The sequence below is a fragment of the Canis lupus genome, chromosome 33 (assembly GCF_011100685.1).
Source record: "Canis lupus familiaris isolate Mischka breed German Shepherd chromosome 33, alternate assembly UU_Cfam_GSD_1.0, whole genome shotgun sequence".
Classification (NCBI taxonomy): domain Eukaryota; kingdom Metazoa; phylum Chordata; class Mammalia; order Carnivora; family Canidae; genus Canis; species Canis lupus.
In genome coordinates, this window is record NC_049254.1 from 8,511,735 (window position 1) to 8,538,482 (window position 26,748).

A 26,748-nucleotide genomic window follows, 5' to 3' on the forward strand; every position below is an offset into this window, starting at 1 on the left:
GATTCGATCCTGGGTCTCCAGGATCGCGCCCTGGGCCAAAGGCAGGCGCCAAACCGCTGCGCCACCCAGGGATCCCTATCTTTTGGTTTTGTTGACTATTTCCTTTGCTTTGCAAAAGCCTGTTACCTTAATGAAGTCCCAGTAGTTCATTTTTGGTTTTATTTCCCTTGTCTTTGAAGAGGTGTCTAGCAGGAAGTTGGTATGGATGAGGTCAAAGAGGTTGCTACCTGTGTTCTTCTGTAGAATTTTGATGGATTCCTGTCTCACATTTAGGTCTTTTATCCATTTTGAGTTTATTTTAGTGTATGGTGTAAGAAAATGGTTCAGTTTCATTCTTCTGCAAATGGCTGTCCAGTTTTCTCAACACCATCTGTTGAAGAGACCATCTTTTTTCCTTTGGATATTCTTTCCTGCTTTTTCGAGGATTAGTTGACCATAGAGTTGAGAGTCCATTTCTAGGTTCTCTATTCTTGGCATTTTTTTTCTTTTCATACTTTCTTTGAATTTCCATCTCTCCCCTTACAGTGCCCATCTGTTCTTTCATGTTGTCTGCTTTTTCTATTAGGGGCATGTTAATCATAGTTGCTTTAAATTACTGGTCTGATTGTTCCAACAACCCTGCCATACCTAATTCTAGTTCTGATGTTTGATTTGTGCTTTCAAACTATGTTTTTTGCCTATTAGTAGTCTTGTAGTTTTTTTTTTTTTTTTTTTGAAAGCTGAATGTTATGTACTGGGTAAAAGGAACTGATTAGTTGTAAGGTGGTGAGGTGAAGCGTTTTATAGTCCCATGAGTAAGTCTCAGTCCTTTAGTGAGCTTTTGCTACTGGGCTGTGAACTTCAGAATTGCTTTTCAGTCCTCTCCCCATACTCCTTAAGTTGGATAGATGATTAGAATGGGCTGGAGCTGGGTATGCCTCTTACCCCAGTTTGGTTCAGTTCTGATAAAATCCCAATAGGTTAGGCTCTGGTAAAATAGTTTCTCTTGAAATCAGGCCTTGTTAAGAAGAACAGAATGCTTTGTTATATTTCCAGATGGTTCTTTTTCTTACTCTGCTGGAAGCTTTGAAGGTTTTTTTTTTTCTTCTTTTTTCTTTTTTTCTTTTTTTTTTTTTTGTTTTTTGTTTTGTTTTGTTTTGTTTTTCTTCTGATACTGATTTTGGGAACCTGATTGAGCTCCTGGAGGTAAAATTCACAGAAGGTTGGAGATCTCTCTGTGTTATTTCTCATATTGATTTCTCTGTGTTACAGTAAGATAGCCCTGTAAAACTAGTGAGCTTTGGTTTTTGAAACAATATCATTCCAAGTAGTTTTATTAAAATTAAGCTATAGCAGAGATATATTTGGCTGATAGAAGGACATTTATTGTAGCTGTGGTTTCTGTTTTTGTGTTTTTCTCTTCAGTACTTGGACCATGAGACTGTTGCAGCCACATTCATCGATAGTAGTGGACAGTTTGTTTCCTCCCAGATGACAGGAATTAGCCGGAATCCTTACTGTGGCTACGAGCATCAGACTCTGTCCAGCCGGGAGCGCATGGAGGAGGACTCCTTGCTGGCCGCCTTACAGTGGCAGGTGCCTGATGTGGGTCCAGTCCCCTTTTTGAAGAGCACTGACCCTTCTTCCAGCTACTTTGTTATCTTGAACTCTGCAGCCTTCTTCAAGGTGGGAAGCCAACTAGAAGTGCTGGTTCATGTACAGGATTTTCAAAGAAAGCCCAAGAAATATGGTGGAGACTACCTGCAGGCCAGAATCCACTCCCCTAAGCTGCAGGCAGGGGCTGTGGGCAGAGTGGTAGACTACCAGAATGGGTTTTACAAGGTCTTTTTTACTTTGCTCTGGCCAGGCAAAGTTAAAGTGTCCATATCTCTGGTCCACCCGACTGAAGGGATCAGAGTTCTTCAGCACCTACAGGAAGAGAAGCCACACAGGGTATATTTCAAGAGTCTCTTCCGTTCAGGAAGAATTTCTGAAACCACGGAGTGCAATGTGTGTCTTCCTGGGAGTCTGCCCTTGTGTAACTTTACAGATCTCTACACTGGAGAACCCTGGTTCTGCTTCAAACCAAAGAAGCTCCCTTGCAGCAGCAGAATTAACCATTTCAAAGGAGGATACCTGAAGGGCCTTCTGACTACTGCAGAGAATGCTTTCTTCCAGAGGTATGGGCTTCTTGTTCTGGGAGGTGATTTAAGGGTCCTTTTCCATTGTTTTTGTCCCAGTTAGGAGACACTATCCCATTTAGGAGACACTCTTGTTTTCGTTATTTGCTTCATATATCTCTCTGAAGTTGGCCTAATTTGGGAGAGGTAGTGAAAAGAAAATAAATATTTATATTTTTTGAATAGTTTTTATTTTTATTTATTTATTAAAAAATTTTTTTAAAGATTCTTTTCATTTTTAAGTAATCTCTACACCCAGTGTCAGGCTCAGACCCACAACCCTGAGATCAAGCTGCATACTCCGCTGACTAAGCCAGATGCCTTCTTGTGAATAGTTCTTAGAAAGTGAAGCTTAGATCTTATTCCAGTTTAAAGACTTTTTACCCTTGAGGTTTTGTTTTTTTACCCTTATATCTATGTTTTACTTCAGAACCACATAGCATATCTATAGTTATATAAGAAAAATTGCTTATTCACAGAACGGATCAAAAAATCACCCAAGAACTAGAGGTATTGTAGTCAGGCCAGTGTCTTAGCTTCATGTCTAATAAAATGAAAAAATTTTAAGTGATGTATTAAACATGTATTGATAGGAAAAGAACTATGAATGTGACAACATTGCTGGGTTGATTTAATGATAAACATGGGCAGAGGAATACCACAGCAAACTATATTTTTTGAATTAATAATCATTGAAATTTCTGCATTATTGTGCACAAATTTCTGTTTTTGAACCTAAGTGTAAAACTTTTTCAGCATGGTGATCAATATATGGAATAATAATAGAATGTATGGAAAAAAAATAATAGAATGTATGGGATCAGTATGACTAAAAATGATTTCTTCAACATTCCATATAGTTGTGAAGTAAAATAGCAATGCCTCAGGGGGAAAAAAAAAGTTAGAAAGCCATATTATCACAAAGTCCAGTTATTTGAAAGAATGTAAAAATGTTTTTTTTTTTTTTTTAGTGAAATAAGTACTTAAAAAATATTCTCTGGTAGAGAGGTAGTTTTTGTTAAGTACATCTGGGCAACCCTAAAAAATTTCGTGTTTTACATACATTCATTCCTTAGTGGGGGAGAAGTACTTATCATAAGGTCTGCAGTCTATGGGAGATTCTAAAATAAAGCCCTCTGATTTTTCCACTTTTCCTGGAGTCAGCTTTTGGTCCTACCAGTTTTAAACACACATTTGGTGGACTCCTGCCATGCTGTTGGAAGGCCAGCAGGGGGAGCACTACTCAATGTGTTTACTGTACTGTTCAGAAGACTAGTTTTTTGTGTGGCTCAGTAAGTACACCAGGACTTCAGCTTTAATTTTATCCCGGGTTTGATCTCAGACAAGCTGTTTATCAGTGACGGTGAGCAAATTATTTCAGTTCTGTGTACTTTCTGCTAATGTGTGAAGACTGCTCAGTTACTCCCCCTTTTGGAGCTGTCTTGTCAGTGCATTTGTGGCTTAGCAAAAAAGAGGAAGCATGGCTTGTAATTTTTTTTTTTTTTGAGATTTTATTTATTTATTTCACGAGAGAGACACAAAGAGAGAGAGAGGCAGAGACACGGGCAGAGGGAAGATCAGGCTCCATGCAGGGAGCCTGACATGGGACTCGATCTCCAGGATCGGGCCCTGGGCTGAAGGCTACACTAAACCACTGAGCCACCCGGGCTGCCCATCATGGCTTGTAATTTATGGCAATTCCATGTGGGAAAAAATGGGAAAAAGGCTAGAGGATTTGTAAAATTTAAGAATATTCCTGACATCAAATCCTACCATTAAAACTAGAAGACAAAAAACAAACAAACAAAAAACTAGAAGACACCTATGAATTGTGAAGGATGAAATAATGTATGTCCCTGTCCTTACTTGTATGTCCTGGATAAGGCTGGCTGATGGCACTTTGTAGTAGAAACAGACTTTGTAGTAGAATCATAAGAATTTTTCCTTACCTGGAAGTTTGCTGGGAAAATAGAGTTTGAGGTGAACTTTAGAAACCAAACATTTGATAGTCCTGATACTGATTTTTTTTGTATTGTTTTCTCTGTTAAAATTCTGAAGTTTTGTGCCTCCTAACTAGAAAGAAAAAGATTGAAATTGACCTTTTGAGTAGTATTCCATTCCATATATTTGTAGCATAATTTCTTTTTTTCTTTCTAACTCTGTCTAAAAAAACTTTTCAGATCATTAGAAACACCGCAAGAATAATAAAAGTGAACATCCATATGTCTTTTACTTAGATTCACCATTGTTATTGTTCTGCTACATTTTTTTCTCTCGCTTTCTCTCTGTGTGTTTATATATGTGTATACCTATGTATAATTCTTTTACCCTGGGCATCTGAGAGTAAGTTGCAGACATCATGATGTTGCAGTGAGTATGTAACTCCTAGGACATGGACACTCTTCAGTATGTAACCAGAGCATAGTTACTGCACTTGAGACATTTATCTTTGATACAATTCTCTCTAGTTGTCCCTGTAATGTCCATTAGAGCTGTCTTTTTTTAAAGTTTTATAAAGATGTATTTATTTATTTTAGAGAGGGCAAACATGAGGCAGATGGAGAGGGAGAAAGAATCTTTTTTTTTTTTTTAAAGATTTTATTTATTCACAAGAAAGAGAGAGAGAGAGAGCTTGAGAGGCAGAGACACAGGCGGAGGGAGAAGCAAGCTCTATGCAGGGAGCCCAACGTGGGACTCGATCCCGGGTCTCCAGGATCACACCCTGGGCTGAAGGCAGCACTAAACTGCTGAACCACCTGGGCTGCCCTGAGGGAGAGAGAATCTTAAGCAGACTCCACACTCATGGAGGGGCTCAATCCCACGACCCTGAGATCACAACCTGAGTGAGAACCAAGAGGTGGATGCTCAGTTAACTGTGACACCCAGGCACCTCTTTTTATTTTATTATTATTATTTATTTTTATTTTTATTTTTATTTTTTTTCAATTTTTATTTATTTATGATAGTCACACAACAGAGAGAGAGAGAGACAGAGACACAGGCAGAGGGAGAAGCAGGCTCCATGCACTGAGAGCCCGACGTGGGATTCGATCCCGGGTCTCCAGGATCGAGCCCTGGGCCAAAGGCAGGCGCCAAACTGCTGCGCCACCCAGGGATCCCCACCTCTTTTTATTTTTAAGAAGATTTAATTATTTATTTTAGTTGATTTTAATCTAACTATGATCACATTGTGTTTAGTTATCTCTAACCTCTTTTAATTTGGAAGAGGTCTCTAGCTTGTTTTTTAAAAACTTTTTATAAGAGATATGTTTATTTAAATATATGTAGATGGAAATAAATTACTGAAGAAAGCAATCACATTATAAAATATTCTGTTTAAAAGTCAATGAGGTAATGGATTGATTTTATGATATGTAAGATATAGCCCAATAAAGTTAAAAAAGAAAAAAAAAGTGAGTTGCTTCTCAGGACAGAGAAAAAACCCGAGGTTCTGTAGCTTCAAACAATATCTTTTTGGCAATATTGTCTGTAAGGACAAGGTCATCTACAGAGAAGAACCTGATATTCCACAACAAAAGGAGAAGATAAAAAATGTTCTCTTTGTTGAGATTTCTTTTTTTTTAATCTTTAAAAAATTTATTTATCCATTCACGAGAGACACACAGAGAAAGGCAGAGACACAGTCAGGTCCACGCAGGGAGTCTGAAGTGGGACTCGATCCCGGGACACTAGGATCAGGCTCTGGGCTGAAGACAGTGCTAAACCACTAAGTCACCTGGGCTGCCCTTTGTTGAGATTTCTTGATCAAGCATTTAAACATTTCAGTGCAAGAATCCCATCACTTAGCACCAACAGAAAAAAGCATATAATAAGCCAAGGAAAAATGCTAAACAGGAGAGCCACCATATGTAAGAAGGGACATGGGATGTTTCCTGTGCTGTACTGTGTGGTGTAGCACAGGAACACCTGACTGATGTTTCTGACTTTGCAAGGTCAAAAGTTCTGGTGGTCTAAAAAATAAACAGCTCATCCAAAGGCAGCCTACTAAAAGGTGGAGTTGCTGAGCTGGCCCCCACTCTCAGGGGCTGCTTGATAGCTTCTCCAGTCTGTCCCCCTAAAGGACTCTGACCTGGATGCCAATTATGATTGCACAGCTGAGGAAGAGGGGGAAGACCCGGGTGCCAGGTCTGATGGCTGAGGCCCTGGACTGGGCCATGCCTTGAGGCGCGGTTAGTGGTACTACTGTCCCTGGCGTTTCATCCCAGTGCACCAGTACTTGGCTTGAGCCAGCTTTTAGAACTTCTCTTTGAGATCTTCATGAGGAAGTTGGTCACATCTCTGTCACTGTCCAACAGTAGCCTTTCATGATCTGTCTCCAGGATGAACCACTGTCCACTTTCTGTTCTCTGAATCAAAGAGGTAGGTTATCCACCCATTGAAGCCAAACTGCCAGGATCCACTGGTGTGTCTGATGGCCCCAAACTCACACATCATCCTATCCTCCTTGGTGAGAGAATTGCTGTTAGTGAAAGTCTCTGCTTTGATGTCAAGAAGTTTGTTTTTGAGCTCTTCCAGCAGGTCTTTCAGAGTTTCCATCTGTCTCTCCAAGAACTCTATGTTCTTCACTTTCATCCCCAGAGGACCAAAGAGTTTGACCTTTTCACCACCAGGCATAGGAAAGAAACATGTCTTCATTGATATTTCCTTGAGTCTCATACTGTGGTTGTCCAGAACTGGGCTTGGGTGTCATGAAGAAATTATAGTGAAGAGAGGAAGCATCAGTCTCTCACCCAGTGTGCGTGGTGCCCACAAACTCTCTACTGCGTGCTGCCAGTGGCCAGTCCAGCAGCAGCGGAAGCAGGGTCAGGAAGCCCAGCGAGAACTTGGTGGCCACAGTGGACTTATCACTCCTATAGTTTGTTTTTTTTACAATATTAAGAATTTGGGGGCACCTGGGCTGCTCAGTCCGTTAAGCATCCGACTCTTGATTTTGGCTCAGGTCATGATCTCAGGGTCCTGAGATTGAGCCCTGTTTTGGGCTCTGCGCTCAGGAGAGTGTTTCTCCCTCTCCTTCCCCCTCTGCCTCCACCCTGCTCACGTTCTCTCTCTCTCAATCTCTCTCATAAATAAATAGAATCTTTAAGTGTTTTAAAAAAGAATTTTGAAGTCACCGTTTTGTAGGATGTCCCTTAGTTTGGATTTGCTGCTTTATTGTTTCTCAATGACCAAATTGGGGTTAAAACATTTTTACAGGAAAATTACAAAAGGGAAATTTTCTACTTTTCCTTACCTCAAAGTTCTCTCATGAAAGTAGTTTGTGTTGTTTTAGAAGTTGTATCTTCTCTTAAATGTCACTTAATCTGTTTTTTCCTGATATAGTTGAGCCTTGAAAACCACTGTCATGGGGGGGATGCCAGCCACCCGCAGAGTCCATCTGAAACCTCTAACTTCTGAATCCCCCCAAAATGAACTACTAATATCCTTCTGTTGGCCAGAACTCTTATAGCTGATTAACACATATTTTGTATGCTATATATATTATATACTGTATTCTTATAATAAGAAAAGAAAATCACAAGGAACAGAAAATACATTTACAGTACTGTACTGTATTTATTGAAAAAAATCCACGCATAAATAGATGTCCATACCCACGTTGTGCAAGGGTCAGCTGTACTGCCTTCCTCTTTGTTGTTTCTCTCCCCCACTAGAATGTCCATTCTAGTGAAGAAGGAGATGTGTGTTTTGTGTACTGTTAGATCCCTGACATCTAGGTCAATGCCAGGCACATAGTAGAAGCTTCAAAATTATTATTGTTGTTATTTTTAAAGATTTATTTATTTATTGAAGGGAGTAGGAGAGGAAGAGAGCGAGCATGTAGGATAGGAGGGGCAGAGGGAGAGAGAGAATCGTAAGCAGACCCCACACTGAGCAGGGAGCCCATTGTGGGGTTTGATCTCATGACCCTGAGATCATGACCTAGCTGAAACCAAGAGTCAGACACTGAACTGACTGTTCTACCCAGGTGCCCACGAATTATTTTTTTATTATATTTTTAAAAATTGTAATTCCAGTGTGAGTGGCATTCAGTGTTATATTTGTTTTAGGGGTACAATATTGATTGTGATTCAGCAATTCCATATATTATTCAGTGCTAACCAAGATAAATGTACTCTTAAATCCTCATTTCCTATTTCACCCATCCCTCAACCCACCTCCCATCTGGAGACCTGTTTGTTCTGTATAGGTAAGACATCTGTTTGTTCTGTATAGGTAAGAGTCTGTTTTTTGGTTTGTCTCTTTTTTCCCCCGTTGTTCATTTGAAGTGTAAGAATTACTGAAGGACAATTTTTTTTTTCTCTTGAGAGAGAGAAATAGAAGGTGAGTGGCATGGGAAGGGCAAAGGGAGAGGGAGAGAGACACTCATCAGCAGACTCCATGCCTTGCTGAAGTCAAGAGTCGGACACTTAACTGATGGAGCCACCTAGGCGCCCCTCTCTTTTGAATTGTCTTTTGATGAAACAAAATATGACTCAGTTCCTGTATCAGGAATTTGGAAAGTTATCATTTTATGTTATTTGTTTTCTATCTAAGTGTAGGAGGTTAGTTATTGTGATCAGTTTCTGGCATAGTTATACCAAGTTTTCAGTACTTTTCCCCTGGACTTCACTCGCCCCCACTTTTCCACACAGCTCTCCATCAGTTATTTTCCCAACGTGGACTCTAGTTCAGGGCTTATGCTAAGTACTGAAGACAAAAGGGTAGTGAAACACAAACTGTGCCTTTGAGGAGTGTATGTTTTAGAAAGAGGCACAATAGAGCCGTAGCAGAAGTGAGCAAAGTACTGCAAGAGCGTGTATCTGGTGATGAGTGTCTCCAGTAAGACTTCTCTTTGTTCTGGCCAAGGTCTGAGTAATCCAACATGTGACTTAATGCTGCCTCAATTTGTAGCCTGAAAATTAGCAACAGAAGGGACATTCTCATCAGTGTGAGCCATTTCCTGAGTCCCAAGGGGAATAAATAATTCAGACCGGAATTTGTCATTTTGGAGCTTAGACTCTCACTGCTAAGCAGTGAAAAATTAAAAACCTATTTAATTTGTATTTACTTTATATGTCTATATAAACTGCTTATTATGAGACATAGTTTATTAATTGTGTTAACATTTATAAGAATATTTCATCTTAAGGTTCTATCAAATCACACCAGTGTTTTAATTTACAAATGAAGATACATATTAGAAAATAAGTGTTCTTTAATCTAAGCTTGTACTCTTTCTATTCCCTTTAAAGTGGTGTCAATATCAAAATGCCAATCAACTCCAGTGGACCTGATTGGGTGACTGTGATTCCCACAAGCATCAAAGGTAAAAAGGAGTGAACTTTGATGATTTATTGTTTTTCTTGCTAAATGGATTGAGGCTTTGTGGTTTCACTTATGTCATGAAAACTTTTTTCCTCCTTTTAATATGCCATGGCCATACCTCTGGGCACAATTGAAAATACTAAAAGAACCTTTTGATTAAAATAAATCAGACCTCATGTGCATAATCTTGGGCTCTGCTATGTATATGCATGTAAAATTTATCTTCTTCGCCCTCTTTCCTCTCTGGTTGGCTTCTTAGGAGCTGTTAGTGCTATACTGTTCAATATGGTAGCTACTAGCCTCATGTGGCTCTTCAAATTTAAGTTGATTAAAATTAAGTAAAGTCTAAAATTTAGTTCTTAAGTCACACATCTTTCAGAGCCACGTGTAGCTAGTGACTGCCATGTTGGACAGCATTTTATATAGAATGTATCCATTATTGCAGAGGTTCTGTGGGAGAATAGTGGTGTTCTAGAGATATTCAAGAAATGTGTGTAAAATTGTCAGGGAATTTTTTGAAATCAAAAGCATTGGGTTATTGAATGTCCATTTTCTCAAAGTGTGATGTCTGCATTAGCAACATCGGCCTTAGCGGAGACTTGCTAGAATTGCAGATTCTCAGGTCTTAGGCTACTGAATCAGAAACTGGGGTGTAGGGCCCAGCAGTTTGTGTTTTAACAAACCTTCTTCATGATTTTGATCCATTGGTATAGGATATTATTAAAAGGAAGACAACAGAATTCAGAAGAGTAAATGTATGTGTTCTGTTTTTGCAGAACAGAAATAAATAGCCATGGTGATTTTTAGAAAGAACAGATGAATATTATTTAGAAAGCTTATGCAGATGGCAGGCAAGGTCCTTATAGTTGTTGAAAGCATCTATGTGTAGTCTCCCACACAGATACTGCAAACACAGATACCATAGAGCCTGTGTATATAATATATGAATCTAGTAACGGTGGGTACTAGTCATATACATGCCTTGTGTGAGTGGTGAAGTACCCAAAGAGCAAGGACAGCTTCTCTGCAGTTCCATCTGCTTTGCTGCTGTGCAGAAATGTAGACACAGTGTGGCCAGATCTATAGGGTTTTTTTTCCTACGAGAAACATCAGAAGTCTTAATCTTCAATCTTTAAACATCAGCATCCGGCTGAAAACTTTAAAATACTTTGTGGGCTAAGTAACATTTGTCTGTGGCCCAGATGCAGCCAGGACGCTGCCAGTCTATATCTCTGGTCTCCACCATCATGTACCACAAGAAATCCCAATCTTTTCCTAGCGAAAGACTGTATTTGATTTACTTAAAGCCAGGGAGTTACTAATTTGAAAAAATTTATATATGAAACATCATTAATGGAAATCTTTTATTTGCCTGGGCCTCACCTTCCATATCTATCCTCCATAGTCCTCACTCCTCATACTCTTTAATGTCTGACCCCTCAGGAGGCCCTATTCTGGTATATCACAGCTACTCTTCTTTGCTACAGTCCCAGCCTTCTGGCTTGCCTGCCCTGTCCCTACGTGTCTAGTGCAATAGCCAGTGGGTGGAACTTTGGATGGTTGACCTGTACATGACAGGTCTTGGTGTTCAGCCAAGAAGTGGTTGTAGGTTTGTGATATACTGTTCTGGTTAGAGAGAAGACAGATTTAGTAACCAGTGAGACTTTTGATGGACTTTTATTTTTTATTTATCATAAAGATTTTATTTATTTGAGAGAGAGAGAAAGAATGAATTAGTATGGGAGGGGCAGAGGGAGAGAGACAAGCGGACTCTCTATTGAGCGAGGAGCCTTTTTGCTAGACTCGATTCCAGGACCTTGAGATTATTACCCAAGCCAAAGTCAGATGCTTAACTGATTGAGCCACCCAGGCTTCCCTTGATGGATTTTTAGAGGTAGAAAGGAACCGTGAATCAATAGGAGCAGAATAGCCTGGTTTGAGAAGACTGTCTCAGAGCAGGTATATAGTTGGAAAGAAAAGAGAAGAGCAATTGCTTACATAATATCAAAGACACACAGTTTAGGAGAACTCTTGTGACCAGCAGGCTGGAATCAAAGACCCTAAACCATGGGCTTACATCCCTCCCTCTCTCCCTCCCTGTCTTCCTCTCTTCCTTCCTTTCTTCCTCCTTTTTAACTTGTTTTCAGATAATTTAAACCTAAATATGAGTTACAGAAATAGTACAAGGTTCCTGCATAGCCTACACCCTTCCCCTTACATAACCACCTAATACTTTCAAAACTATGGTTTTAACATCACGACACTGTAGAGTTTATTTGGATTTCATCAGTTTTTCCACTAATGTCCTTTCTCTGTTCCAGAATCCAGTGTAGGATCCCACACTGCATTTAATCACTGTGTTTCCTTAGTCTTCCCTCTATGACATTATCTTCCATGACCTTTGCACTTTGAAGAGCACTGGTCAGATATTTTTAGAATGTTTCTACCTTTGGATTTGTCTAATGTTTTCTAATGATTAGCATGAGATTACACATTTTTGGAAGAATAGCACAGAAATGATGCCGTATCCTTTTAAGGGAGTACGTGATGTTAGTAGTATTGTTAATGATGTTAACTTAGATCACTTGGTTCACGTGGTGTCCATCAGGGCTCTCTTCTCTTTATGTTTTTTTTTTTTTAAAGATTTTATTTATTTATTCATGACAGACACAGAGAGAGAGAGAGAGAGAGAGAGAGAGGCAGAGACACAGGCAGAGGGAGAAGCAGTCTCCATACAGGGAGCCCGATGTGGGACTCGATCCCAGGTCTCCAGGATCACACCCCGGGCCGAAGGTGGCGCTAAACCGCTGGGCCACTGGGGCTAGCCTCTTCTCTTTATGTTGACTCTGTATTCTGGGGAGATACTTTGAGACTGTGGCGGGCTGAATAATTCCCCCCCCCCCCGCCCCCCCCGCCCAAGATACCCAGATCTTAATCCCTCAAATTTATGAATGTTGCTGTGTACGGATGGCAGAGGAAACTTTGCATGTATGTTAAATTAATAGTTCTAGAGATGGGGAGAGATTATCTGGATATACTGAGTGGGCCCTAAACACAACCACTAGTGTCCTCTTAAGAGGGAGGCAGAAGGAGATTTCGTATAGAAGCAGAAGGCAGTGTCACAGTGGAAGCAGAGAGAGACTTGAAGATGTCATGCCGCTGGCTTAACAGATGGAGAGAGGGACCATGAGCCAGAGAATACTGCTCTAGGAGAGGCAAGGAGACACATTGTTCCCTAGCTCCTCCAGAGAGAGCATGCATGGCCTTGCTGATACCTAGGTTTTGGCCCAGTGATACTAAATTTGGACTTCTGTCTTCCAAAATGGTTAAGAGAATAAATTTGTATTGTTTTAAGCCACCAGATATGTGGCAATTTGTTACAGTAGCCACAGGAAGCTACTCTCCAGATGTCTCTGTCTTACATCAGGATGTAAATATCCTGTTCCTGCTTATACTTTCACCCACTAATCTTTGCATTCATTAGGAGATCTTGCCAGCAGCAATTATTTCTCTGGTATGTAATTCTTATTTATTTATTATTTATTATTTATTTATTTATTTTCTTTCTTTTTTCTTTTTTCTTTTTCTTTCTTTCTCTGTCTTTTCTTTTTTCTTTTTTCTTTTTTCTTTTTTCCTTTTTCTCTTCTCTCCTCTCCTCTCCTCTCCTCTCCTCTCCTCTCCTCTCTTCTTTCTTTTCTTTTCTTTCTTTTCTTTTCTTTTCTTTTCTTTTCTTTTCTTTTTTCTTTTCTTTCTTTCATTTTCATGAGAGACACACAGAGAGAGAGGCAGAGACACAGGCAGAGGAAGAAGCAGGCTCTGCATGGGGAGCCTGATGTGGGACTCAATCCCCGATCCTGGAATCATGCCCTGAGCCCAAGGCAGATTCTGAATCACTGAGCCACCCAGGCGTCTTGTAATTCTGATTTTTTAATCACTCATTCCTAACACACTTATTAATTGGAATTTTTCTGTAAGAAAGTGTTGTCCCTTCTTTCCCATTTGTTTATGTCAGTATAGACTTGTGATCATTTCAGTTATTACCTAATTCAATTGTTATTTATTTTGTTGCTCTAATTGCTCCAGTTTTGGCAATTGGGAACTTTTTCAGTTTGGCTCCTATACCCTTTGACATCCTGTCATCCCCCCCATAAGTATTTCCTTACTTTCTGGCACCAAAAGATGTTTCAGGCCCATCTTATGTTTTCTTTGCCCTGGCCTTGGAAGGTTCTTTTGACTTGTGTTATTTTGCTTATGAATCCTTTATTTTGAAGGGTTTCCTCCCCCTTCTCTCTTTTTTTTTTTTTTGTGTTAGTTTTAACTGATTTTCCTATAAGTTAAAATTATTCTAAGATGCATGTTTAATCTGCTGAATTGTTTGAATCCCCACGCATGGGTATAATTGCAGTTGGAAGCAAAGAATCATCGGGACAAGCATCTGGTTTCTGATAGGCTTTCTCAGTGTCAGAATTGCTGTTGACTTTTTCTTAGTACATGTAACTGTGGTCCCTAGATCATCATAGCCTAACAAAGCCTTGATGGGTTCTGACCTCATTAACAACTAAACTAGAGCTCATATTTTTGGGCGAGTTTACTGAGAGTCTGGGATGAAACTAGATTTAATAGCAAGTAGAATAAACAGTAACATCTTTGTAGCCCTTTGCTATATTCTTTACTTTTTGAGGTGTATCTTATACACAATAGAACACATGGGTGGTAAATGTATAGTACAATGGAATTTTACATTTCTGTCTTTGTAGGTGTGGTAGGTGAATTCTAAGATGACTCCCAGTGACCCATGCCCTTATATAATTTTTTTTTCCCTCTTGAGTGTGAGAAGGACCTAAGATATGATGGGATCACTCTCATGTTTTGATTATGTAACAAAGTTGATGTTTAAAAAAGATACTATCCTGGGTAGACCTGACCTAATTGGATAAGCCCTCAACAGGGACCAGGTTCTTCTTGAAGAGCTTCAAAGCATGTGAAGGCTTCCAAGTAAAGGAGATTCTTTGTTGCTGGCTTTAAAGGTGGAGGAAGCCATTTGGCAAAAAAATATAGACAGGTTCCAGGAACTGAAGGCTGACAATCCTCCTGGGACCGGAGCCCCACATCGAGGAAGGAGTCTGCTTCTCCCTCTGTCCCTCTCCGCCAACTTGTGCTTTCTTTCTCTCTCACTCACTTTCTCTCTCTCTCTCTCTCTCAAATAAATAAACTTTTAAAAGAAAAATAAAAGGAAGTAGAGCTTTTGGGAGGTGATTAGTTAGGTCTTGTGGTTGGAGCTCTCATGGGTGTGATTAGTATCCTTATAAAAGAACTTCCAGAAAAATCCCTTGTCCTTCTACCAAACAAGAAGGTGCCATTCTGAACAGGAAGAGAACTCTCATCAGAACACAGCCATGCTTGATGTCTTCACTTGACATGTCTTGATTTGAATGTCTTATAATTCTGGCATCTTGATCTCAGCCTTCCAGCCTCTAGAACTGTAGGAAATAAATCTGTGTTGTTTATAGACCAAAAAACAACAAAAACAAACAACCACCCACCAAGGAAACATGATCTTATAACCACAAGGAAGTGAATTTGGCCAACCACTTGAATAAGCTTGGAAGCAGACTTTCCTTGTCTTCAGAAAGGAATACAGCCCTGCTGACAACCTGATTTCAACCTGTGAGACTCTGAGCAGAGAACCTTGCTGTGCCATGCCCTGGACTCTTGACAGACGGAGCTCTGTGATAATAAATGTCCCTTGTTTTTAAACTACTAAGTTTGTGGTCAGTGGTCACACAGCAACTAAAACTAAACGGGTAACTACCACCCACATAAAGATATAGAATGTTTAGAACATATAGAATATTTCCAGCATTCCAGTGTTGCCGTTTATATTAAAAACTATTACTACTACTCTAGCATTGAACTTTCACAACAAACCTTCAAAATAACTAGTCATTTACCTGTTTTGTAGATAATGAAACCAAGTTCCAGAGACTCAGTCATCGTTTTGATATCTGCTCTGTGCCTGATGTTAGACCAGACTCTGAGAATGCAGGGGATGTATAAGATATGAGTTTAAGTGATCCTGAGGTTTCATGTTGGAGAGGTGGAGTCAGACATTAACCAGAGCCTCTCACTCAAGTTCACCCCATTTTCTGCTACCTCTTTACATGCTTGGGAGGTGTGAAAGACACCTTGATGTTTAAGTTTGTCTAATTTATCAACTCTCTACTACCTAGTGCATCCAAACGATGGTGTGAATGATAAAATAGTGTTTGATGCTGCTTGGTGAAAACCAAACTAGTAGTGCCTTTTTGGATGAGACGTCGTTCTGATGTTGATGTGATAGCATAACAAATTAGACAAAGCTGTTTTAAAGACAACTACTTTCCCATTGTTGGAAAAAATACGGAGTACATAATACATTTTACTTGGTTAACTTAGAAAATCAAAGGGCTCATATCCTACATATAAAGTCCAACTAACTGATATCATTTGGGGGTACGAAGACCACTCCCAGATCTCTTACCAGTAATGAAATAATGTATGCCTTTGTAAACAGTACTCCCTTTACCACTAAGTGTCTCTACAACTCTCTGAGAAACTTTGGCAAGTCACTCTGTGACATTCTTCACCTTTTTAAAAAGAGATTTGGAGTAGCCATTGCCTGAGGTTCCTTTCAACATTCTTTGAATCTATAGGTATTTCTATCTATACTTATACTTAGTTTTTCTCCATAAAATGCATTTACTAGGTTGGGAATTAAAAGAAATGCTGACTTTTGAAACAACCTCAGCCTGCTTATTATTAGTCTTATTAAAATAGGAAATGTATTTGTCTTAGCTGACCATAAGAGGGCAATGTAGGTACATGCATTTCACTTTAAAACTACTCATATCTAGTGCTGCACGTGTACAGAATTACTGTCAGGTTCAGTAATTGATTTGCTTTGCTTGACTTAACTCTGGTAGTAAATATAATTAACATTTGAATAGAAGTGGTAATTGTTTCCTGTGTGATACATATTTTTCTTTATAACATGTATTTGACACAGAATAGCAAAGTCTCCTGAATTAACCATGGTAAAAACTGTAACTTCAAAATCACTTTTAATTCCCAATCTAGTAAATGTTTTCTTTGGGTCCCAGATATCTGCTCTAGAGCTCTCAGCCTGTGTAACCTTGAGATGCTGATGTAATGAGGGAGCTTTGGGTAAGATGTGGCAACATAGTAAAGCCACACTTGGTAACATGTGGAGAAATTGTTTTTGAATAGGCCAGATAAATATTTACCCCTCCACCCTAATTTTTTCTTTGATAATCACGTTTTCCAAGTAAAGTTGTTAGTTTTCTTTCTTTTTTCCAAGTAAAGTTTTTAAAAAATGCTATTTACTTTTCTACTTAGGCCCTGAGCCTTCAAAGAATTAGCAGATGGCTAAGTTAAGAAATGAAACATGCACTGTCAAATAGAGCATCTTCTTTGTAGAGAATAAAATCAAAGTAATTTTGAGTAATATGAATAATATCAAGATGATAAGCTGAAAATAGTCACAAATACAGGACTCTTAAATTGCTGAGTCATGTAAACATTTGGATTTCGAATTGTGGATTAACCGAGGAGACTATAGAATTACTGGATTATGATCAAAGTTTGACCCTTGGGGCATATAAGGAGTGATGTAAAATAATTGGTGGTTTTTGAAGAATGTAGATTTGAATAAGTGTTGGAAATGAGTAAGTGTACCCCTTCAGGAAAAAAGCCGAAAAGAAAATCTACATTTACAACCATCTGTTTTTGAGGTGAAGTAGCACAGTGGTTAGGGCATGGGCTTTGGGGATCACCTGCTTAGGTCAGGTCTTGGCTTTGCTACTTACTAGCTCTAGGTCTAGGTCAAGTTGCTTAACTGTTCTGAAAGGTAGAGGTAACAATAGGATCTACCTTAAAGGGTTATCATGAGCATCAAATGAGATAATACGTTTAATTGCAAAGTAAACTCACAAGAAATATTAGTCATCCCTGTCTGTTTATTTTGAAGCATGTAAAGTGTGTTGTTTCTACAGAAGCATTTTCCAAGGGAGGTGTTAGGGCAGAAGGATGTTGACTCTCCCTCTGAAACGTGTCCTGGTGCTTGTGTACTCATGGTTGTAGCTAGGCTGCATTTTAAATCCTGTTCATTGTGCAGAAAGACCTTCTAAGTCTTTTGCATTGTGGGGAATAATTCTTGAGAGTGAGTATATTTGGTTTGTTCTCTGTGTTAAGCGGTGGTCTTCTGAATTCATATTTGATTATCAGAACCTGTAGGTTAAAACTTCCCTTTTAATAGGCTGAGCAGCAGTGGACTGATTTTATTATACATATGTAAAATATGAACTAAGATATTACTTACCTCATAAGCCTTTGTATGAAAACTTACTCTGGGATAAAACTGGACAATTCTTTTATCTACACATTTCCGTGGTATTTGCTTGCTTTTATTTTTGGCTTTGATAAAATCACGTATAATCAGAGGAGAATGGTCAAAGTCCTCTTTTCCCCCTCTGTCCACAAGTACCCTCACACACGTGTCCCATCTTCCTATTTTTGTGCAAAGGAGAACCATTTGTAGCAAGGGGAAAATTTGGGATTTCTTTGAAGTGTGATGGAAGGAAATGTGACCCATATACCAGCAAACTAATAAATATAGGAGCATAATTTTGTTTCATGGAGCATTTTCCATTTATGGTTTGTTGGAGGACACTTTCAGAATGTCTTACTTTTTCCCCTTTCTTTTCAGAAATGAAGAATTCAGAACTATCTCAAGGCTCAGGAATTTTTCCTTCTGGGTATTATTATAAAGATCAATGGAGGCCCAGAAAGTTTAAGATGCGCCAGTTTAATGACCCTGACAACATTACAGAATGCTTACAAAGAAAAGTGGTGTATTTATTTGGTGACTCAACAATCAGGCAGTGGTTTGAATACCTTACTGCCTTTGTTCCAGGTTGGTACTTTGCATTTTATTTTATAACTTTTCCACATGCACAAAATCAGCTTTCTTCACTCCAGTTCCTGAAGAAGGGCATCAGGTGAGGAAGTAGTTATATCTCTGTGGGACTAAAGAGGTATCCTAACCCTGGAGAGATGTGTGATGGTTTCCGATCCACGGTGGGGTTGATGTATTGGATGGACGTGCTGGGTTCTTGTTGAAGTTTCCTACCACTGATTAGCTATTTACTTCTTGGGTCTTCATTTCTCCATGTGTGCAATGAGGCAGCTGGACAGTATCACCTTACAGCAGTCTTTTACTTCTGCTATCTGGGCTCTAAAATAGAGGTGGACATATTGGAAATCAATTCTCTCCTAGTTCTGTTTGGTCAGACTCCAAGTTTGTAATAGATTTAACTGGAAGGAAGCAGCCAAACTGTGGTCCATTTTAATTCATCTATTCACCAAAGCCTTCCCAGTGTCATCTGTTGGGCATTCCATTGGTATGATTCTGAGATGAGCTGGCTCCTATGGAGGGAGTCTTGGTAAGTCCCAGCATTCTTAGCTTCCTGATTTCACTCCTGAGCTCTGGGGGTACTATCCAGACTTGGAATAAAGCCCCACTCACTGGAGGGCCATCCTTTATTCAAGGCCTTTTCCTCTTTGTGGAAGATGTATGGACAAGGAGAGGAGGGATGAATCTCAGGTAACCTTCCTAAAGACCCAGCTTATAGTGTAGAGAGCTGAAAAATAATTCTGTGGGAACTATTTTTGAGGGCTGTGTATTGGCAGGACTTTCCATAAAGCACATTCCCATAGTTTATTGTGAGTTGTTTTTATTTTCCTCTTTTATTTTTTTACACCAGTGTAGTTTCAGATTTAATTTTTAGAAGGAAAGGAAGAAGTAGATATCCCCAAAAGTAGAAAGTTAATTCCTGCTTCTGTTTTGCTTGATTTTCTGAAACAGACATAGCTGAGTGTAGTTGATAAAGCATAAGTTAAGAACTAGCAAAAGAGATATAATTTGTATGGCCTAATGCTAAACATGTTTTGATGTTTGGTGCTGACAAGGCAGGGCCCTCCATGAGTCTGTAGTTGTTTGTTTCTTAAGTTCTAATGATGTGGCTCATTATTTCCTTTCACAGCGGTGATCACATTGAGTGTCTTGATTGCTTTCCACCGTATCCTTTCCAGACAGATTTTCACCTGATAAAGCCTTGTGTCAGTGCTTGATCTTAATCAAAAGAAAAAAAATGATAACTTGAGTTTATTCAGTTTAAGTGGGGCCAAATGCTAAATAGTTATGAATTAGGTGGGAAAATCTAGAAGAGGAACCTGGGACTGCATGAAGAGAAGAGTGAAACTTTAACCCTTAAGAAGACTGTAGGCCAATTATAGTGTGATGTGACTTCTTCAGAATGGACTGGAAACCTCTTGAGAGCAAGAACTGTGACTTACCAGTCTGAGCATTGTTGGCTCATGGCAATACGCAGCTGGTGCTGAATAGGTGCTTAGGAAGTGTTAATTGACTTGGGTTGCCAGAAGTTATTTAGTCCCTGCTCTGTAAAGTACTTGTAGGAACTTTAAAGGATATGAGACAGGCCCTCTTTTCTTATGGGGCATATGTTAAGTGATGAATTGTATAGATAAGAGTTTTTTAGAGGTTAACAGAAGAGAAATAATCACTGATTCCTGGGACCTTCAGAAGATCTCAGGGGGACTAGACTTTGAAACACCAACTAGATAATGAGGAGGAAGAAGGGAGTTCTAACTTCTGCCGCTTTGTTATTCTTGTGACAGAGCGGCATTCTCTAAAACATTAATATGATTTTCCATCCCTAGGGTGAAATCAAAAGCCAAAAGATACAGAGTTGCTCTTTCATCTATTGCAAAAAGAAGTATTTGGTTACTATTACGTATTCTTAAAAAAGCAGACGTTATAGCCCTGGTCTTGGAAGAAATAGTATTTGCCTATTAGAACAATCGTGTGTAAATGCCACATTGAATTTTTTTTTTTTTTAAATATTCAGCAGTCAGTGCAAATAGGAAGATTTCTTGGCCTAATGGTAGAGGTCAACAGGTTATTTTACTTCTGAGGTATATGGACATAGGTATAGAATCTATCATTGATGGTTTAAATAATATGTTAGAATAAAGGTCCATTGAGGCCAGTGAAATAGGTATTTCCTTTATACTTGTACCTTTTTGTTATACTTTTATTTTTAAAAAAAGTTCTTTTAAGCTACTAAGAATGATCATAATACATGTGTTTGGTTTGAACATTTTTATGCATTTGCGTTTTCCTTGTTTCAGATTTAGTGGAGTTTAACTTGGGTAGTCCCAAGAATGTGGGTCCTTTCCTTGCGGTGGACCAGAAGCACAACATCCTGCTCAAATATCGCTGCCATGGTCCACCCATCCGTTTTACAACTGTCTTTAGCAGTGAGCTCCGTTATGTGGCAAATGAGCTGAATGGCATCGTGGGAGGGAAGAACACGGTGGTTGCCATAGCTATATGGTCTCATTTCAGCACCTTCCCCTTGGAAGTGTATATCCGGCGGCTTAGGAATATCCGTCGAGCAGTGGTCCAGCTCCTGGATCGAAGCCCTAAGACCGTGGTAGTCATCCGAACAGCTAATCCCCAAGAGCTGGGGCCTGAGGTGAGCCTTTTCAATAGTGACTGGTACAACTTTCAGCTGGACACTATCCTTCGGAAGATGTTCTCAGGGGTTGGAGTGTATCTTGTTGATGCCTGGGAGATGACCTTGGCTCATTATTTACCCCACAAGCTACATCCAGATGAAGTTATTGTGAAGAACCAGCTGGACATGTTCTTGTCCTTTGTGTGCCCCTTGGAGACCTAGCCTGCCCTGGAGGGGGACTGGAGGAATCACATGACCTGCATTACAGGAAGTTAATGGCTGGTTCCATGGAGAGATGGCTGCTATGGACATGTACAAAATTTCAAAAAGAACTGGACTTTATGTAAGACTTACAAAGAGCTTGGAAAATGCAGGTTGCACTTATATCTACCTATAGGATTTCTTCCAATCTTTACATAGCCATGGGAGAACCATTATGAACAACATCTACTCACTGTATTGCCCTGGTAACCAAAGATGCTAATGAGTGGGTTTGAATTAGCCTCTCCTGAGAGGGGAGATTACTATGCTAAAAACTGAAAAATGTTTGAACTAAATGGTGGGTAGTGGAGTGTTTGCAGCTTATCTGGTCAAGGAGATTGAGCTTATCTGTATGAAGAGCACAGTAGGTCCATCTTGAGTGGGATGAACTCCTGAGGCTTATGGTTGGTGGCTCCTGTAGCACGCTGAAAATTGCTGTGTCTCAGGAGTTTCTCTTGAGATTCACCTTTTCTGAAGTGCTCAAAAAGGCCAGTATCCTTGATTAGAATTTTCTTGTAAGAATATATTTACGACATCCTGCTTTTATCTAGAAGAGAAGCAAAAGGAAAATATGAAAGCAGTACATAAAATCTGTGTGTTGAATTGATACCTGCCCTGGGTGATTGTTACTTATTTCACCTACATTTTACATGATGAATACTTTAGAATAACCACTTTTGGAGCTGGAAGGGGGAATCTATAAATGGAAATTTATTTTTGTGTTTTGAAGTTTGAGGGTTTTAAGAACTGACTGTTATGTAAACAATACTGATATTTACGTACATCAGTTTCAAGTGTTTCTTTTTTGGTTGTTATTTTGAATTGCATACCAACATTAGAAATTGAAATCTAAATCTAATTAGAAATTAAAGTTATATATTGAGATCTAGAACAGGTATTTATTAAGATACACACATTCTCTCATGCTTGGAAATAAAAAAACTATTCCTACTGGCTATCTTAAAATGAATGATCAATTTTACTTGACTATCTTTACCTTACTAATTTTATTTTATTTTATTTTTTTAAAATTATTTATTTATTTATGATAGTCACACAAAGAGAGAGAGAGGCAGAGACATAGGCAGAGGGAGAAGCAGGCTCCATGCACCGGGAGCCTGACGCGGGATCTGATCCCGGGTCTCCAGGATCGTGCCCTGGGCCAAAGGCAGGCACCAAACCGCTGCGCCACCCAGGGATCCCTACCTTACTAATTTTAAATGAGTTTAGGTTAACTTGGGGCCATTTAGAAGTATAAGTACTCTTCTCTTTTTGAGCCACAAGGTTAACAGTCTAGTTTTAGTTTCCCCTAAATGGACAAATAAAGAGACTGGGAAGGTTTTAGAGATGAAGATGGGATACTTAGAGCATGAAAACATACAGTCTTAGGAGAGTGGGCCAAAGAATTTGGAGTTTTAACTTAGAACAGAGTGTAAGATCTTCCTTTCTTAGCTTTGGGCCATCTTCAAATGTATAAAATACATATAAGGGGTACAAGATTTTTTATTATTTTCTGAGTTTAAAGAGGAACAAGTAGTTAAAATATTAAGATAGCCTCATTTTAATGGTCTTTAAGCTTTAGTGTCTGAGAATCACCTAGAATACTTGATAAAAATACAGAATTAGGGGTCATGCCTCCACGAATTGTGAAATCAACCTTCATTACAAGTATCCAGTGATTCTGATGCAATGGTAGTGTTCTATACTTTGAGAAATACAACTAAGGGAAGAAGGAGGATAGAACTAAGAAAATAGTAATGCTTGTCTTTTATTTCCGGGGCTTAATCCCTAATATTTAATTCTGATCACGATCTAATGTAGGTAATATTAGCTACATTTTATAGATGAAGAAATCAAGTTTGAATTTGAACCAAGGTATGTGAGAGTACATAGCCCTTTATAACTACAACTTGTTAGACTTTTGTAAAGAGAGATTTTCTTTTTCATGAAAGGACTTTCTGAGCATTTTCTCAAAGATTGCTAGAGGAGGCTGGGGCATCATCTTCTCAGGAGAATTTCAGTTTCCACTACCTTTCCAGGGCTTTGGACTGATGCTTCTTGTTTGCACAGATGATTTTTTGTGATCGTATCCAGTTGCTGTTACTTTTTGATGCAGTTACATAAGGCCCTAAAGATTTGATGACATAGTTTCTTGAAGTACTCTATTTCACTTTGTCCCTTTTCTAATTTGCCTTTTTTTCTTCTTCTTTCTTTCTTTCTTTCTTTCTTTCTTTCTTTCTTTCTTTCTTTCTTTCTTTCTTTCTTTCTTTCTTTCTTTCTTTCTTTCTTTTCTTTCTGAGAGAGAGAAGCGTGTGAATCGGGGGAGGAGCAGAGAAAGGAAGAGAGACTCTTAACCAGGCTCCATGCCAAGTGCAGACCCTGATGTGGGGCTCAATCTCATGACTCTGAGATCATGACCTGAGCCAAAATCAAAAGTCAAATACTTATGCAGTGCTTAGGTGTCTCAGTTGCTTAACTGTCTGACTCTTTGTGGGATAGAGCCCAGCCTCAAGTTCCACACTCAGAGAGGAGTCTGCTTGAGATTCTCTGTCCTCTCCCTCTGCCCATCTCCCCACTCGTGCACTCTCTCTCTAAACTTAATAAACATATCTTAAAAGAAAAAAGGAGTCAGATGCTTTAACTGACTCTGCCACCTAGGCATCCCTCTAACTTGTCTTTCTATTCTCTGGTGTGGAACTTTAAAAAAAAATGCCTTTATTATTATTTTTTAAAGATTTATTTAGAGAGCATGAATAGGGGAGAGGGAGAAAGAGAATCTCAAGCAGACTGTGCTGAGTGTGGAGCCCAGCACAGGGCTTGATCTCACAACCGTGAGATCATGACTTGAGTGGAAATCAAGAGTCCCATGTTTAACCAGCTGAGTCACCCAGGCATCCCCCCAAAATGCCTTTAAGTGTAGAATTTGGAATATTACCTAAATCTTTCTCAGAATAATAAGATACAGTGTTTTAATTTCTTCTGAAAAGGTTATGTTAGGCCAGTATCACATAGTTTTGAATATTAGTGTGCCAGCCAAATAATATACTTTGTTGTATATATTTTCCATTATAAAGAGCATTATTATTATTTTTTAAGATTTTATTTACTTATTTTTTTATTTGAGAGAGAGCGAGAGAGAGAAAGCACAAGCAGAGGGAGGGACAGAGGGAGAGAGAAACAGAGTTCCTACTGAGCTTGGAGCCTGGGGTTAGATTCCCTCATAACATGAGCTGAAGGCAGATACTTAACCCACTGAGCCACTCAGGTGCCCAAGGGCATCATTATTTTTAAAAACTGTAAAATCTAGACAGAGAAAATCTATGGATAGAATCCATAATTCTATCATCTGAATGTGGTAAGCATTAGCATCTTGATATGTTTTCTTCCAGGATGTTTTAAAAACTGAATAGCTATAATCACAGATAATATATAATTTGTTCTGTGGTTCTTTATTTAACATACATTTTTCAAGTTAGTCTTCATAACTGAATTAGAAAAGTTTGCCCACTAGCAGTTCAGTTAATGCTATTATTATTACTTAACTAAGTTGGTCATTACAGTTGGACATTTAGGTTTATAATAAAATATTGAAACAGTGGTTTATACACAATTTCATTGGGTTAAACCATGGATTTTTATTTGGGAATGACAGCATTACTTTCACTTAGTGGATCTCATATTCTAGAGCTCTGATGATTGACTTGATGCTACTTATGAAAGGGAGAATCCATAATAAGGCCCTTCTATGCAAATTATGTTTTCTGAAAGTGTTATTAAGGGTAACCTTTCATTAGCCATATAAAACAGACCTTTGGTGTTTCAATATGATCCACTTTACCATTCTGAACAACCATCATTTTATTTATTTAAAAAAATTTTTGTTGGAGTTCAATTTGCCAACATATAGCATAACACCCAGTACTCATCCCACCAAGTGCCCCCCCTCAGTGTCCATCACCCAGTCACCCAACCCCCCACCAACTTCCCCTTCCACTACCCCTTGTTCATTTCCCAGAGTTAGGTGTCTCTCATGTTTTGTCACCCTCACTGATACTTTCACTCATTTTCTCTCCTTTCGCTTTATTCCCTTTCACTAATTTTTATATTCCCCAAATGAATGAGATCATATAATGTTTGTCCTTCTCTGATTGACTTATTTCACTCAGCACCATCATTTTATTAAATACCAATTGACTGACACTTCCTGGCTTCAGGTATTGAGTTTCAGATTGATACACTGGGGGTGTAACAAGAATATATATAGCAAACGGTTACATACCCATATTACATGCCAGAGGTGGGTGTTTTTCTGGGCCCTACCTATTAAAGGAAATAGCAGTTACTGAGAGTGGTATGGGGACATTAATACTCCCACCTCCAAGGATGCTCAGCGTTATCTTTGGGGTAAATTCAGTTTATTAGCATTAGCTAGTTGCTTATGCTAGAAAATTCCACTTTAAGTGTATCCATTCTCTTGTAGTAAGCATTATTCTCTTCAGGCTTTATGTCTGCAGTGTGGTCTCAGTGCCCTTAGAATGCATGACTGCCCAGTGTGCAATAAAAAAGGATTCCGAAGGTGTTCTTTTTCTAAGAGTGAGACCACTGTTCCTGAGTACTGGGAGCATCTAGGAAATCGGGTGCCTGGGGAGTGGTGGAAGAGAAGAGGGTGGCTGAAGGCAGAAGTTGATAGATACAGAAGGCAGAAGGCCACAGTGCACGCACTCCACCACATACCTTCTAACCAGTCTCTTAAGTGCATTTGCATCTTAACTTTTGTGAAAAGTGTGAATTTAAGTATATCTCACTTCTTTTAAAAGATCTTTTCCATTCGTTTGTGAGAGAGAGAGATTGAGCGAGCCAGGTGGGCATGCCAAGTGGGAGTGGAGGGAAAGGAAGGGGAGGGAGAGGATCTGTCAAGCATTCCCGCACCTTGCAGGGAGCCCCAGGCAGGGCCCATCTCCCCACACTCACCAGGATCTCCACCCCAGCCGCCCAGGCGCCCTCATATTTTGCTTTAATAATAGTCTCCAGCCAAGGAGAGGAAGTCAGGACGAAGATCCTACTGTTACACTGTTAAAGGTTTAAGGACCTTCTGGTGTTGAGCTCTAGATGCCTGGTGCTATTGGAGGATCAGACATTTCCGATCTCATCATCAAGCTGGATTGTGGCACCCGGGGTCCTGGGGGGGGGGGGGGGGGGCGGGGCAGGAAGCAGGACAGGGATTACAAGCGTCCCGAAAGGAAAAGGAGTCACAGTGAAACCAAATATCACAGGCAAAATCCTTTAAATGTTGTGCAATAGTTCACTCTTTCAACTGACCCGGCTGTACCTCCTGCCCCCCGGAACCGCGAAGCACCCACCCCAGCTTCCTTGGCATCTCGATGGGTGGCCCGTTATCTGCCACG

The 26,748-nt window shown here is 39.4% G+C and overlaps 1 protein-coding gene across 1 annotated transcript in view; it reads left to right on the forward strand.

Moving 5' to 3' along the window:
• NXPE3 (neurexophilin and PC-esterase domain family member 3) overlaps positions 1 to 22,309 on the forward strand; it is a 47,072-nt gene extending 24,763 nt beyond the window's left edge. The window contains exons 5-8 of the mRNA XM_038582691.1: positions 1,405 to 2,159; positions 9,413 to 9,486; positions 18,250 to 18,456; positions 20,754 to 22,309. Coding sequence (XP_038438619.1) covers positions 1,405 to 2,159; positions 9,413 to 9,486; positions 18,250 to 18,456; positions 20,754 to 21,304 — 1,587 coding nt within the window. The 3' untranslated portion in view covers positions 21,305 to 22,309. The remainder of the gene's footprint in view (positions 1 to 1,404; positions 2,160 to 9,412; positions 9,487 to 18,249; positions 18,457 to 20,753) is intronic.
• The last annotated feature ends 4,439 nt before the right edge of the window (positions 22,310 to 26,748 follow it).